Below are 16,960 nucleotides of genomic sequence, written 5' to 3' on the forward strand. Positions count from 1 at the left end.
TTGCTAATGCAATATGGTAAGAAAAGGAAATAAAAGGTATACAGATGGGGAAGGAAGATATAAAACTGTCATTGTTTGTGGATGACATAATCATCTATGTAGGAAAAAAAAAACCCTCCTGGAACTAATAAATAATTATAGCAAGGTTTCAGAATACAAGGTTAATGTACAAAAGTCAATTGCTTACATATATGCCCACAGTGAACAAGTGGAAATTGATATTAAAAACACAATACCATTCATTGGGACTTCCCTGGTGGTGCAGTGGTTAAGACTCCACGCTCCCAATGCAGGGGCTCCGGGTGTGATCCCTGGTCAGGGAACTAGATCCCACATGCATGCCGCAACTAAGAGTTCACATGCCACAACTAAGAGTTCGCATGCCACAACTAAGGAGCCCATGTGCTGCAACTAAGGAGCTTGCCTGCTGCAACTAAGACCTGGCACAACCAGATAAATAAATATTTTTTAAAAAGAGTTATTTAAAGCAAACAAACAAAAAAACACAAACCATTTCCATTAACACCCCCAGAATGAAATACCTAGGTAAAAAATCTAGCAAAATATGTGTAAGACGTATATGAGAAAAACTACAAAACTGATGAATGATATCAAAGAACTAAATAAATGCAAAGACATTCCATACATATTGATGGGATGACTCAATATTGTCAAGATGTCAGTTCTTCCCAACTTGATCTGTAGATTCAATGCAATATTAATAAAATGCCAGCAAGTCATTTAATACATATTGACAAACTGATTCTAAAGTTTATATGGACAAGGAAAAGATACAGAATAGCCAACACAATATTGAAGAGAAGAACAAAAGTTCGAGGACTGACACTATCCAACATTAAAACTTATTATAAATCTACAGTAATCAAGACAGTCTGGTACTGGTGAAATAAAAGACAAATAGATCAAGGTACAGAATAGAAAGCCCAGAAATAGATACATATACATGTAGTCAACTGATATTTACAAAGGAGCAAAGGCAATAAATATAATGGAGCAAAGACTGTCTCTTCAACAAATGGTGCTGAAACAACTGGACATCAATACGGAAAAATATAGATCTAGACACAGACCTTATACCCATCACAAAAATTAACTCAAAATGGATCATAGACCTAAATGTAAAATGCAAACCTATAAAATTCCTAGAACATAACATGAGGAAAAAAACCTAGATGACCTTGGGTATGGTGATGCCTTTTTAGATACAACACCAAAGACACAATGCATGAAAGAAATAATTGATAAACTGCACTTCATTAAAATTAAAAGCTTCTACCAGAGAATGAGAAAACAAGCCACAGACTGGGAGAAAATATTTGCAAAAGACACATCTGATAAAGGACTATTAGTCAAAATATACAAAGAACTCAAATTTCAACAATAAGAGAACAAATAACCCAATTAAAAAATGGCCAAAGACCTTCACAGACACCTCACTAGAGAAAATATTCAGGTGGCAAATAAGCATATGAAAAGATGTTCCACATTATATGTCATCAGGAAAATGCAAATTAAAACAACAATTAGATACCACTACACACCTACTAGAATGGCCAATATCTGAAACACTGATGACACCAAATGCTGGTGAGGATGTAGAGCTATAGGAACGTTCATGTATTGCCAGTGGGAATGGAAAATGGTAGTTATTTTGGAAGACATTTTGGCAGTTTCCTACAAAACTAAACATACTCTTACCATATGATCTAGCAGTTGCAGTCCTTGGTATTTACCCAAAAGAGCTGAAAACTTATGTCCACATAAAAACCTGCACATAGATATTTATAGCAGCTTTATTCATAACTGCTAAAACTTGGAAACAATCAAGATGTCCTTCAATAGGTGAATGGATAAATAAACTATGGTACATCCAGACAATGGAATATTATTCGGTGCTAAAAAGAAATGAGCTAACAAGCCATGAAAAGATGTGGAGGGACCTTAAATGCACCTTAAACTTACACAATGTTTTATGTCAATTATATCTCAACAAAGCTGGAAAAAAATGTTTGTGAATGTGTCGGGGGGGGGGGGGCGGGGGATGTAATGTGCTTAAAAAAGGACATATGAGGGATCCTGGTGGTGATAGAAGTATTCTATATCTTGACTGTGTCAATGTCAATATCCTGATTTTGATATAGTACTATAGTTTTACATAATATTATCATTGGGGAAGCTGGGTAAACAGTACATGGATTACTCTTGATTATTTATTACATCTGCATGTGAATCTACAATAATCTCAAAATAAAAGGTTTAATTTAAAAACACGCACAAAACAGTTACTGTATGAGTCCCTTTATCTCAAAATTAAAGAATTATAGAGACAGAGAACAAATTAGTAGTTACAAAGGGTAGGGCAGTTCCTTGTGGTAATGGAACAGTTCTGTATTTTGATTGTGGTGGTGATTACATGAATCTATTCATAAGATAAAACTGCATATAACTACACACACACACACACACACACACACACACACAGACTCACCCTGAGTGCATGTAAAAACAGATGACATCTGAATAAGGCCTGTAGTTTAGTTAACAGTATTGTTATTTGATACAGCACTGCAGTTATGTAGCATGCTACCACTGGGGGAAGGTGGGTGAAGGGGATCTGGGATTGTGTACAATTATTCAACTTCCTATGACTTAAAATTATTTTTAACATGAAAAGTTTAAAAAGATGAATGAGTAGATCTTTCCATTTGATGTGGAAAGAGCACCAGGACATATTTTTATGGGAAATACAAGTCTCAGAATTAAAAATGTATAACAGGATCCAATATATGCTTTTAAAAAAATCTGTCTGTGAGTGCACCAGTCTATGTATACATGGAAGAAAATGCCTGGGATTATACACAATGAACATATTGACTTGGTTATCTCCAGGGGTAATTTTCAAAATATTTAAAAGCTCAATGACATGAGCAGCAACCAATCTGAATTACTACCTTAAGATTAGACAGCAGATTGGAAATGAGAGTGAAACTGGACTTTCACTTTCTCCTGTTTGAAATTTTTACAATGACCATGCATTGTTTTATAATTTAAACTCAATAAAAATAAACTTGAAATATAAACATGCCATAAAAGGAATTAACATGGGTCTCTGAACAACTGTATATTTGGAAATACTATGACAGTTATATAAATTATGTGTAGACGTCAATTGTGTGTCAATATGGCACATAGTTCAAAATTCCCATAGATGTAGTTAAAAAGTAAAGTGAGGAATGGAAATCTTTGGTACTCCCAAAGGGGTGGGATTACTTAATCCTTTTTTTTTAAATTGGAGTGTAATTGCTTTACAATGTTGGGTTAGTTTCTGCTGTACAAGGAAGTGAATCAGCCATATGTATACATATACCCCCCCCCTTGGACCTCCCTCCCACCCCACTCCCCATCCCACCCATCTAGGTCATCACAGAGCACGGAGCTGAGCTCCCTGTGCTATACAGTAGGTTCCCACTAGCCATCCATTTTACATTTGGTAGTGTATATATGTCAATCCTAATCTCCCAGTTCGTCCCACCCTCCCCTTCCCCCCTGCCCCATGTCCACATGTCTGTTATCTACGTCTGAGTCTCTATTCCTGCCCCGCAAATAGGTTCATCTGTACCATTTTTCTAGATTCCACGTATATGCGTTAATATATGTTATTTGTTTTTCTCTTTCTGACTCACTTCACTCTGTATAACAGACTCTAGGTCCAACCACATCTCTAAAAATAAGCCAGTTTCGTTCCTTCTTATGGCTGAGTGATATTCCATTGTATATATGTACCACATCTTCTTTATCCATTCATCTGTCAATGGGCATTTAGGTTGCTTCCATGTCCTGGCTATTGTAAACAGTGCTGCAATGAACTTTGGGGTACATGTGTCTTTTTGCATTATGGTTTTCTCAGGGTATATGCCCAGTGGGATTGCTGGGTCATATGGTAGTTCTATTGTTAATTTTTTAAGGAACCTCCATACTGTTCTCCATAGTGGCTGTATCAATTTACATTCCCACCAACAGCGCAAGAGGGTTCCCTTTTCTCCACACCCTCTCCAGCATTTATTTTTTGTAGATTTTTTGATGATGGCCATTCTGACTGGTGTGAGGTGATACCTCATTGTAGTTTTGACTTGCATTTCTCTAGTAATTAGTGATGTTGAGCAGCTTTTCATGTGTCTCTTGGCCATCTGTATGTCTTCTTTGGAGAAATGTCTATTTAGGTCTTCTGCCCATTTCTGGATTGGGTTGTTTGTTTTTTTGATATTGAGTTGCATGAGCTGTTTGTATATTCTGGAGATTAGTCTCTTGTCAGTTGCTTCGTTTGCAAATATTTTCTCTCATTCTGAGGGTTGTCTTTTCATCTTGTTTATGGTTTCCTTTGCTGTGCAAAAGCTTTTAAATTTAATTAGATCCCATTTGTTTATTTTTGCTTTTATTTTCATTACTCTAGGAGGTGGGTCAAAAAGATCTTGCTGTGATTTATATCAAAGAGTGTTTTTCCTATGTTTTCCTCTAAGAATTTTATAGTGTCTGGTCTTCCATTTAGGTCTTTAATCCATTTTGAGTTTATTTTTGTATATGGTATTAGGGAGTGTTCTAATTTCATTCTTTTACATGTAGCTGTCCAGTTTTCCCAGCACCACTTATTGAAGAGACTGTCTTTTCTCCATTGTATGTTCTTGCCTCCTTTGTCATAGATTAGGTGACCACAGGTGCATGGGTTTATCTCTGGGCTCTCTATCCTGTACCATTGATCTACATTTCTGTTTTTGTACCAGTACCATACTGTCTTGATTACTGTAGCTTTGTAGTGTAGTCTGAAGTTGGGGAGCCTGATTCCTCCAGCTCCGTTTTTCTTTCTCAAGATTGCTTTGGCTATTTGGGGTCTTTTGTGTTACCATACAAACTGTAAAAATTTTTTATCTAATTCTGTGGAAAATGCCATCGGTAGTTTGATAGGGAGTGCACTGAATCTGTCAATTGCTTTGGGTAGTATAGTCATTTTCACAATATTGATTCTTTTTCCTTGGGAAGAAAGAAAAAGAAAGGCTTCCTCATGTCCTGGCCCTTCAATGAACATTACTGCTTGATTATGGAAACAAAGTGACAAAAAAAGGTTGAAATGGAGTGTATTACATCCAGTGGATGCATTCACTACTCCTGACACCATTTCCTCATTATTGAACACTATTCTGAATAATGAGAAGAGGTGTCAAAAGTCAAGGGATACAAGCGTAGTGAAGATGTGGAGCAATAGGAACATTTCTAGTAGGAATGCAAAATAACGTACCACTTTGGAAGACAGTTTGGCAGTTTCTTCTAAATCTAAATAGATACCCACCATACAACCCAGCATTCATGCTCCTAGGTATTTACCCAACTAATCTGAAAAGTTATGTCCACACAAAAACCTGCATACCAATGTTTATAGCGGCTCTATTAATAATCCCACCAGGGACTTCCCTGGCTGTCCAGTGGTTAAGACTCCACACTTCCACTGCAGGGGCATGGGTTCGATCCCTGGTCGTGGAATTAAGATCCCACAAGCCGCGTGGCATGGCAAAAAAAAAAAAAAAAAAAAAAAAAATCCCGCCAAATTGGAAGAAACTAAGATTTCCTTCAACAGGTAAATGAATGCACAAACTTTGGTATATCCTACTATGGAATACCATTTTGCAATTAAAAGTAACAAGCTATTAATCCATTGATGAATCTTAAATGTTATTGCTATGTGAAAGAAACCAGTCTGAGAAGACTATATACTGTATGATTCCATTAATATTACATCCTGGTAAAGGCAAAACTACAGAAACAGAAAAGAGATCAGTGGTTATCGGGAGTTGTGGAGGGGGGTGGTTTGCCTAGATGAAGTGCAAGAGACTTTTTAGGACTATGAAACTATTCTGTATGGTACTGTAGTGGTGCATACATGACACTGTCCATTTGCCAAAAACCAGCACAAAAATGTGAATCTTAATGTATGTAAATTTAAAAAAATTAACCAGTAGGGTGAGGGGATCCCGGGATGGAGAGCAGACTGTGACAAAGGAATTTGACTGTATGACAAAACCTCGCTGAAGGGGATACTGAAGAGACTTAAGTAATTGTTATAGACTAAATGTTTATGTGCCTCCCCACACCCCCAATTCATATGTTGAAATCTTAATCCCTAATATGGTGGTATTAGGAGATGGGGCCTTTGGGAAGTGATTAGGCCATGAAGATGGAGCCCTCATGCATGGGATTAGTGCCCAAGACCTCAGAGAACTCCCTCAGCCCTTCTGCCATGTGAGATTTTAGCAAGAAGATAGTCATCTATGAACCAAAATGTGACTCCTCACCAGACGTCAAATATACTTGTGCCTTGATCTTGAACTTCCCAGCCTCCAGAACTGTGAGAAATAAATTTCTGTTGTTTATAAACCATCCAGTGTATGGTATTTTTGTTAGAGCAGGCCAAACAGACTAAGACAGTAACTTTGGAAATTACTGGAAACTGGAAGACTAAAGACAAAACGAACTGTACATAAGAACTGTATTCTAGTTGATAAGTTGTTTCCCACGGTGGTATGAGTTAAATTGAAACTGCTGTATATCTATTCTGGGATTGAACAAATAAATGAATTGTGGTTGGTGGGCTCCCAGGTTTCTCACCATTGGAGTGAGAGGTTGCCAATAAGAAGAGGAAAAGGCTAGAATAAACCATGTGGTTTAGAGTTGTATGTGTCAGTATAGATTTGGCTTAAAATAAATGCTGATTGATATATAGAAATAATTACAGATAGGAGTGTATACATGAGTTGGCATATATAACTTTCTTAGCTCTGTTCTCTGAGAAGGCCCTGAAGCAATGACATTCCAGCAGCAATAAGTGCAATCAGTACCCAAATCTTGTTTTCTAAATATCATTCTCCAATAAAAAGAACCAGGATCCTTGAAGAAATGGCTAATTTTAGGATTGAGGCAGGGAATATAAGATGTACCTGCAGTATCTTGTAATGTCAAAAAGTAAGAGAGTATGCAAAAACAAAATAAAGAGCTCAAAAAAACCCCAAAATACAAAATGTCAAAGAGACACAGGACGTGACTGAAAGAACTCCTCATGACCAAAACTAGAACAATTTAAACAACAAAATAATTTAGTATTGAATCTTATCCAAAGTATAAAATAAATATCCATGAGTCCACAATGATATAAATGCGTCTGAATAAATAAATAAATGGGGGAGAAAAGACAAATCTTCCACACCGAGTATTCCTAATAGTTTGTTTAGATACTACCCCCTCCAGGAGAAGGAGCATAACTCTCCTACCCACAGTGGGATGACTTGCTTCCAAAAAGAACAGTACAGAAGAGTGGAGCAATTGAAAAATAACTTTATGGTGTAAAGAACTGGTAAATATTGCTTAAGCAGGATGATCAGCCAGGAAGTGATACAGTTACTTCCTTTAAAATGTTCTCATATTAATCTCTTCCTTTCTTTTCCTTATGTTGTTCTCTTTCCTGTCTTCATTGCCTTATACCTAGGTTATATATATTATAGTCACTCAGACCACATACTTGTCTCCAGTCTCTCTCCCCTTCAATCTGTCATGTCCATTATTGTCAAATTAACCTTCAAATATTACCTTTTTTAACATAATTTTATTTTTTTAATTTTTAAATTAATTTGTATTGGAGTGTAGTTGCTTTATAATATTGTGTTAGTTTCTTTTTTTTAATTTATTTAATTAATTTATTTTTGGCTGCGTTGGGTCTTCATTGCTGTGCACGGGCTTTCTCTAGTTGCGGCGAGCGGGGGCTACTCTTCATTGTGATGCATGGGCTTCTCATTGCGGTGGCTTCTCTTGTTGTGGAGCATGAGCTCTAGGTGCGCAGGCTTCAGTAGTTGTGGCACGCAGGCTCAATAGTTGTGGCGCACATGCTTCATTGCTCTGCGGCATGTGGGATCTTCCCAGACCAGGGCTCGAACCCCTGTCCTCTGCATTGGCAGGCAGATTCTTAACCACTGCGCCACCAGGGAAGCCCCTGTGTTAGTTTCTGCTGTACAGCAAAGTGAATCAGTTATACATATACATATATCCCCTCTTTTTTAGATTTCCTCACCATTCAGGTTACCACAGAGCACTGAGTAGAGTCCCCTGTGCTATACAGTAGGTTATTCTTAGTTATCTATTATATACATAGTAGTGTATATATGTCAATCCCAATCTCCCAATTCATCCCACTCCCCACTTCCCCCCTTGGTACCCATAAGTTTGTTCTCTAAATCTGTGACTCTATTTCTGCTTTGCAAATAAGTTCATCTGTACCATTTTTTTGATTCCACATATAAGCAATATTACACAATATTTGTTTTTCTCTTTCTTACTTCACTCTGTATGACAATCTCTAGGTCCATCCACACCTCTGCAAATGGCACTATTTCATTCCTTTTTATGGCTGAGTAATATTCCATTGTATATACATACCACATCTTCTTTAATGTAATTTTAAATGTAATTTTCTCTACCACAAATCTTCATATTATCTCTCATTATCCTCGTATTGGTTTCCTATTGCTGTTGTAACAAATTACCACAAACTTGGCTACTTAAAAGAATACACATTTATTCTCTTACAGCTGTGAAGGGCAGAAGTCCAAAATCAGTTTTACTGGGACTAGATCAAGGAGTTAGAAGGACTACACTCCCACAGCAACTCTAGGAAGAATCAGTCTTCTTCTCTTTTCCAGATTGTAGAGCTGCATTCCTAGCATTCCTTGATAACCCCTTCTTCCATCTTCAAAGGCAACATTGTAATATCTCACCTCAGTCCATCACATTGCTTTCTGCTCTAGAGTCAAATCTCCCTATGCCTCCTCTTATAGGGACACTTATGTTTGCATTTAGGACCAACCCAGAAAATCCATAGCTCAAGATCCTGAACTTAATCACATCTGCAATGTCTCTTTTGCCACATAAAGTAACATTCACCAGTTTTAGAGATTAGGACCTGGATATCTTTGGGAGCCATTATTCAGCCTACCACAATCCTGTGGGGGAAAAAAAACATACAAATTATTTATTCTAATACTCAAAGGATCTAGTACTCATCTGTCTACAACTATGTTTCCACCCACTCTTTTCGTATGTTTCTTCCAACTCCTAGTACTTTTTTTTTCTTCTATTCAAATTTTAGCTATTTTAATGGATTATCCATCAAGTTCAAGATTTTAGTTCTTCTTTTACACATGCCTGCTCTGATCACTTCAGACAACAGAGATATGTTCCTCTCTTAAGATATGATATTATTATCCTGTATCTAGTATCTTGTATACAGGTGCACATTTCTTTCATTTATGCCTTTTTCCCACAGTAGCTGGTACAATGCCTTACATACAGAAGTTTCTCAATTGCTTGCCTGTAAATATCTTCTACTCATTAACCACTCTATTATTATTCTGCCCCCATAGTAGGTCATCTCACATAATATCATTACATTTCTCCCCACTAGGTCCAAATGCCTATTCAACCACTCTAGGCCTACATGAACATGCCTTCACTTTTATAATTTATGGACAGGTGACTGTCTGACATGAGGAATAAAACTACAAAATAAAAAAATATGATGAACAGATTATTGAACTGTGATGAAAACAAATTTACATCAGTATAATTTGCCACGCATTTAGTGATGTTCATAGCCATTATCATAGTGCCTGGTAAATAGGTCCAAAAGGAAGCAGCCCATAAAAATGTTTACAGTGAGTATGATTTTTGTAAACATAGCTGAGTAATTCCAGAATTTTCTAAAGGAATGCAAGAGGGAATTTCGAAAGCTGACTAGGGAGCAGCTCGGAGGCACTCCTCCTCTAAAATGGCTGGATGTGCACCCAGGGTGAGTTCAGCAATTCGTGCTGCTCTTGTCCTTTTCCACCTGGGCAACTCAGGGCTATGTGTTCCATGAGCCTTGGATGAACAGGTTGCTCCACTGGGGTTGAAACCAGGCCAGATTGAATATTGGCCTTTGAGTGAAAGTCTTATGGGTGGCCTGGCTCTAGAAATCTGTCCAACTTGTCACTATATCTGAACAGTGATTTTGAATACAAGACACACAGAGAAGAACACATAAAGTTAAGTGGTGCAAAGCCTGGAAGGAAAATGGGAAGTAGAGCCATGTAGGGTGCAAAAGGGAGATGTAAGTTGACGGCACAATCTGGTCAAGAGAAGAGAGCATGAAAGTTGGATGAGGAAGGGATAGAGGGTGAAAGGTGTCACAAAGGGAGAAGTAAGAGTCATCACTCTTCCTGGAGGCATGTTTCAAGAGCCCGTCCTCCCAACTTTGCTCCCCCAATTCCTCCTCTAACAGGCCCTGCCTCCCATGCCCAGGAGAGCTCTCAGAAGGGGTATTGAAAGTGACAGGACAGAGATCTCATGGAGAACATGGGATTCTTGGAACAGCCTGAGCTGGAGAGACAAGGAGAGCACACGCCAGCAGCATAGCCTGCAGCTGTCACATGCCCAGGGCTCTGCCAGCTCACCTGGCCCTGCTCTCTGACATTACACAAGACAAGCCCCAGGGCCTCCTCAAGCCCTCCCACGAGGTCCCCAACTCAAAGTCATCAGAGCCAGAATGGACTGAGCTGAGTCTCTTACCTAAAGGATGTATAAGAGGAGGGAGGAGTGTCATCAGCGGAGTAAAGAAACCAAACATGCAGAGGGTCTGAAAGCTAGAATGGGGCTGAGTTCAAATAGTTTTCCAGAAAGACAACAAATACCCCAATTTGTCTTCCCAGGAAGAGTGCATGAGAATGTCCCCTTTCCTGCCCGTATGCCAGCACTATGTTATTTTTTTAAATCTTATTTCTGCAGATTGGGCAGGTTAAAAAAAATTGTATCACATTGTTTTTTATTTATACTACTTTTAGTAGAAAGGAAAAAAATTCCAAATGTTTGATAACTATTTTTTGCTTTTGTCAATTTTCTGTTTTTCTATAAGCTCCTTGCTTGTTTTTCTATAGGTATGTTCATCTTTATCTTATTACATTGACAGACCTCTTTATGTATTAAAGACATCACCCCTTTATCAGCTATATGGATTGCAAATGTTTTTCTCCAGTTGTATGCTTAACACAGTATCCTGATTTGATCATAATAATAAGAAAAACAGTAATAATAATGACAGCTACCATTTAATTCTCAAAACAATCCTGTGAGATGGAGTTTATTCAGAAGTGTTCCATCATTATCTTTCTGTATGGTTATGTGCAAGTTTGCTTTTTCCTATCAAATAAAGAGGAAAGGCTAAAAGCTTGGTCCATGGAATGAGACTGTCCTTGTTTGTTTCTGAGGAACCACTTATTATGTGTGTGACTTTGTACATTACTCAAAGTCTATCTTTCAGCTTCTTCATCACTGAAGTAGGGATAATAATAATCTAACTCATGGAGGTCTGTGGATAGAAAAAGAATACGTATATTGTAGACCAGTGCCTGGCACATCATAAGACCTCAATTGTTGTTATTAATTATTGTCACTATCTGTTAATCATCCTTGTGGTCATTATTGGACATGATCTTGAAACAGTTTAACATTCTTGATAAACATGAAGGTTTAGAGATTTAAAACAGTCATCTTTTCAAAAAAACTGCCAGTTCTCTGGTTGCTGGAGTGAAAAGGATGCATTTCACACGTGTGACCCTCTTCAAAATTCTCAGCCACTGTTTAGGAAACAAGTCCCTCTCACAGTGTCCTTATGTTTTTTCCCAGATGTATACCATGGCGAGGGAGTTTCAGGGTAAAGATACTGCCCTGGAAAATTCTGGGACACTGTTTAGAGGTAGATGTTCTTTGGGCTAAATTGACTTGTTTTGTCCCAGTGTTGTCCTCAAAAGCTCTGAATATATAGGCAGCAACCCTTTTTCCCCTAACTGAAGTGAGAATTAGAAGGTCCTATAACTAGAAAGAAAGCCTTTAGTTCACGTAATCTAGTGGTGTTCATACTTTGGGGCACATCAGCAAACCTAACACTCTTGTAACAGACCCACATACTCTAGTCTTATCTCTGATTTACAGAACCCAAATCTTCTGGATTAGGGCCCAGGGATTTGTATTTAACAGCAGCTCCTAAAGTTTTTAAATGTGTTAGGGTAAGGCTAAGAGGATGGAACAAAATCTCAGAGTACCGTGGATTTTAAAAATATATATTTATTTCTCTCTCTTATATCAGCCTCAAGCTGAGCAGTTAAGGTGGGCAAGGTAACTCCGCTTCACACAGTCGTTGTGGGCTTTTGCTCCCCTTTTGCTGTCCCGGCTCTTCCTAGGACAAATCATCAGCTACATCAGCGGTCCCCAAACTGTCGGCCACCAGGGACCGGTTTCATGAAACACAATTTTTCCACGGACGGTGTTGGGGGTGGGTGGCGAGGGTGATGACTCAGGCGGTAATGCGAGCGGTAGGGAGCGATGGTGAGCACGGATGAAGCTTCGCTTGTTCGCCGCTCACCTCCTGCTGTGCGGCTGGGTTCAGAACAGGCCGCAGACCGCTACGGGTCCATGGCCGGGGGGCTGGGCACCCCTGATCTACATGATTAAAGCTACTCATGTCCATTTTGGGGATCTATCTGTTGGGAAGAAAAAAAAAAAATCGCAGAGGAAGCCAGTCCAAAGTCCTGCAACCGGGACCCAGAAGTCGCACACATCACTTCCGCTCAGACAGCCTGGGAAAGGAAGTCTGGCTGGGCAGCCCTGTGCCTCAGTGAACTGCTTTGCCTTGAGAGCAAGGAGGGTGGTTTTTGGGTGGGTAACCTGAGAGCTTCACCACCGTGATCCTGACGCACACCTAAGTCTGGGAACCCAGATCTGATCCAACCTCTGCATTTTGTAGATAAAGAAATTGAATCCCAATGATGTAAATGACTTGGGGGGGGGGTTGGGGGGATGGCATGATGAGTCAGTAAAATATATGAGGATTTACTTAAGATGTTGCAAAGGCTCTCTTTACTTCAGCCCCAGCCTGGCCACTTGAGGCCAGGGATTTGTTTCACCTCAGAATTGTTAGTTAAAGGAAATTTATGTTGGGAAAGTAGAGGGAATGCTCACAGATAAGAAGAGTACTTTCTTTATGCTAAATAACCCTTGTCAGTATCACTTTCTCAGATCTCTCACTCCATTGGCAACTTCCTTTCTCGACCTGACTCTCCCTCCCATAGCCCTTATGATTAGATCTGTTTTCTTATCACCTCATTTCATTCTCTCTAATGTTCCCTTTCAGCTACAGAGATGTGCCACGTACCTACCTCTCAGCTGTTTTTCTAACAAGTACGAGAGACACTTGTTGGGCTATTTCTAGTCCGATGGTGCTCCTTGAGTAGCTGAGATGATAGAATGAGAAAGGGGGAAAGGAAGCACATCAAACTCAGCCCAAAAAAGGAGTGAAGACGAGGACACAAGTTCTGTAGCCTGTGAAAGGAGCGGTCTCAAAACAAGAGACAGGGCAGGTGTTGGAAACAGGCGAGGTAACAAGAGAATGGAGCGTTAGTGGCTTTGAAAGCCAGCCTGAGACATTTAGGTGTGAAGCTACAAGAAAAAAGGAGCCCTCTGTGGCTTGGAAGCAGAAGAGGAATATTATGAAAACTTAATGTTGTAGAATCTGAAATCCCCTGCCTATTGTCACCATGAGGGATCTTGGGATGCGTATTATGTCAGAGGGGTGACAGGCTTTGGGGGTGAGGAGTGCTAGCATTCAGGAGGCCTGACCGTCCATGGCACCTCCACATTTGACATCTTTCAGACTTCATAGTATGATGATTAGGTAGATTCTGGGAGATCAGAGCACCAAAGGCTTGGAACGCAGAGCTGCTGATTCCTTCAGAGAAGTGAAAAGGTTTGGTCTTAATTAAAACTCGTTAGAGGATGCTCCTGACCTGGAAAGAGGTTTCTGTTCTGCTGGGTCATTATTCTTGTCTCCTGGTAAAGGAAGAAATCTGTACTAAATTCTGAACTAGGCTGGATTTACTTTTTTTTTTTGGCTGTACTGAGTCTCTGTTGCTGCGCGCGGGCTTTTCTCTAGTTGCAGCGAGCGGGGTCTACTCTTTGTTGCAGTGCGCGGGCTTCTCATTGCGGTGGCTTCTCTTGTTGCAGAGCACGGACTCTAGGCACGTGGGCTTCAGTAGTTGTGGCTCGTGGGCTCTAGAGTGCAGACTCAGTAGTTGTGGCGCACGGACTTTGTTGCCCCATGGCATGTGGGATTTCCCCGGACCAGGGATCGAACCTGTGTCCCCTGCATTGGCAGGTGGATTCTTAACCACTGGACCACCAGGGAAGTCCTGGATTTAGTTTTTCTTACATATTACCAAAAAACTCTCCCAGAGCTTGGATAGTTATTGTCTCTGGGGCTAATGTGCCCACCACCCAGATATGAACTCTACAGTAGGAAAGAATTTTCTCAAATTTGAACTAAGTTTGAACCAAGAGGAGACTCCCTGGACTGCTCCAGTATGGATAGAGCCCATCCCATGTTTGGTGAGTGGATGGTAGCACCAGCCTCATGGAACTAGCCCTGGAATAGAACCCAGTGATATGTCTCCCTTCCAGGGCCCTGCATTCTCCTCCTACAGAGAAGAGGACTTTGAGCCCCAGACATTTCCCTCTATCACTTTCTTCTCTGACTGCCAAGTGCAAAATGATTGCTAATAACATAACTATTTGGCCAAGCCCATAGTGATTATTTATTTAAGCAGCCACCACGCTGACAAGGAAAACCCATCTAAAAGATATAAAACTATCTGCTCTAATGCTGCATATTGGTTGGTTGTCAGAGTTTTGTAGCTTCAGTATAATGAGAATTCTGTACCAGATGTGAAAAACATTAGGAAAATTTATACAGAGAGTGATGTACAACATTCTATTTACATGCATTTATTTAAAATTAAGACATTAAAGAAAGTGCTCTCAGGATGGAGGGAGAATGTGTTATGAGGAATCAGGAACATATAGGCACACATTAATGAACAAGATAACTGTCCATGTTTTATGTAGAGTGTAGAACCATAAAGACTTGCAAATAAACAATTGGTAGTGAAAAAATATTCACTACAACATCAGAAAACAAGATTGAAGACTAATCCTGCCCAGCACTTGGCATAAACTTGCTATTTCCCATCTTTCTACCTCTTCTGTCCCTCCGTGGCTTGCCATTCCTCTCCCACAGCCCCAGGAAATCAAGACCATGCTTGAGTAAAAATTGCAATAAGAGCTTTATTTTTTTTTCTCTCTGTAGCAACTTGTGAAATAGATAGGGATGAGGATAGAGGAATGGAGATTGCATAGGGCTAGAGCTGTTGACTGAGGGCAGCAGCTAAACCAAAGGCTCTTTTTCTTCTGGCATCTTCTGGAGGACAGGCAGGTCCCATGGCTGCATAGGTGTGTGCTCACATTTGTGTGCGTGCATCAACGTACATACTTCTTTGAAGAGAAGCAATGATAATAATATCCCCTATGTCATTCACTATTTCTCTGAATAATCTCAGTGGCAGTACAATTACCTTTCAATTATCTGTATTGGTTTGGGGCCTTCTCTCCTTAATTCTGTCAAGTTGGGTAAACTCTGCTTCTTGGCCTTATAGCTGAGCTAGGATGGAATTCAGTTTGGTTCAGAGAAAGCTTGTGTGTGCATGTATGTGCGTGTAGGAGAGAGAAAGGGAGAAAGTATATGCACTCCAGGATCGGCTATGCATTTTAATTGAATTATTCACAATTTTGTATTTTTCATTTCCCCAGTTAGTATAAATAATCAAGAGTTTCCTATAGTGCTGAAAGGGTAGATGTAGATAATAGAAAGCAATAACCAATCATGAGAATAAATATGTCCTTCTTTAGATAGACTCTAGTCTCAAAGTCCTGTGGGATTTACAAGTTAGAGCCACTAACTAACCAGCTCATCAGAGAATGACTTGTCATCACCACCAAAATTTTTTCCTTAACGAGGTAACACTGTGGTATTGGTAACTGGGGAATTGTTTGCCCATAGTGAACTGGCATGTAGTGGTCCCCAGTTCTGGGCTCTCAGAGCAGCTTATGCCAGGATTCTGTCCACACTTGCAGCTGGGGGCCTTGGGGACCCCGCCGACAACTTCCATGGAGGCATGGATGAAGTTATTGCTCAACTTGAATGGCTCATTAGCTTCTGAAATTTTTCTCCAGACTGTCATGTCATTGCAGTACTTTTTTTATTACCTGGACTGCTTTTGGAGGGGAAGCTGTAATGTAATCTTCTGAATGTCAATTATGAGGAAGACATAATATCTTTGGACATGCTGAGGCTGGTATTTTTATATAACAGAGTCAAATGTATTAATACCTCAATGGTCTGTTTTTCCTGGTCACTTTTTGCCATGTAATATTGCATCACTTCCTCTAAAAATTCTTCTTTAATTATCTCCATTATGCTTTCCAAAGCTCCTGCAAAAACCAAACCCAAGCCAAGTAGCAGCAGGGAGGATGTCTCCATCTCAGATCTAGGGTAAACTCTTCTTCAGTCAAAAAAAATTTTTTTTTAATATTTAATTAATTTATTTATTTGGCTGTGCCAGGTCTTGGTTGTGGCATGGGGGATCTTCATTGTGGCACATGGATCTTTTAGTTACAGCACGCGGATCTTTTAGTTGTGGCATGCATATGATATCTAGTTCCCTGAACAGGGATCAAACCCAGGCCTCCTGCATTGGGAGCACGGAGTCTTAGCCACTGGACCACCAGGGAAGTCCCCTTCTGCAGTCAAAATTAAAAAATAAAAATGAGGAAAATATTAAGGGGATAGCTCTCTTTTCCTTATGACATTCCCGGTGTTGACCACCACATGTAAGTTAAGACTCCCACATCTGTTAATGAAAGTATGACATATGGAAAAGACAATCAGCAGTGGAGTCTGAAGACCCAACTTCAAATGCCTGTTTAG

General features: G+C 39.7%; 1 protein-coding gene across 1 annotated transcript; it reads right to left on the reverse strand.

Moving 5' to 3' along the window:
• Positions 1-15,912: 15,912 nt before the first annotated feature.
• Positions 15,913-16,513, reverse strand: RNASE11 (ribonuclease A family member 11 (inactive)). The gene is given in 3 exon segments (XM_061182325.1): positions 15,913-15,981; positions 15,984-16,234; positions 16,237-16,513. Coding segments are annotated over 3 exon segments (597 nt in total).
• Positions 16,514-16,960: the final 447 nt, after the last annotated feature.

Source organism: Eubalaena glacialis, chromosome 2 (genome assembly GCF_028564815.1).
Source record: "Eubalaena glacialis isolate mEubGla1 chromosome 2, mEubGla1.1.hap2.+ XY, whole genome shotgun sequence".
Taxonomy (NCBI): domain Eukaryota; kingdom Metazoa; phylum Chordata; class Mammalia; order Artiodactyla; family Balaenidae; genus Eubalaena; species Eubalaena glacialis.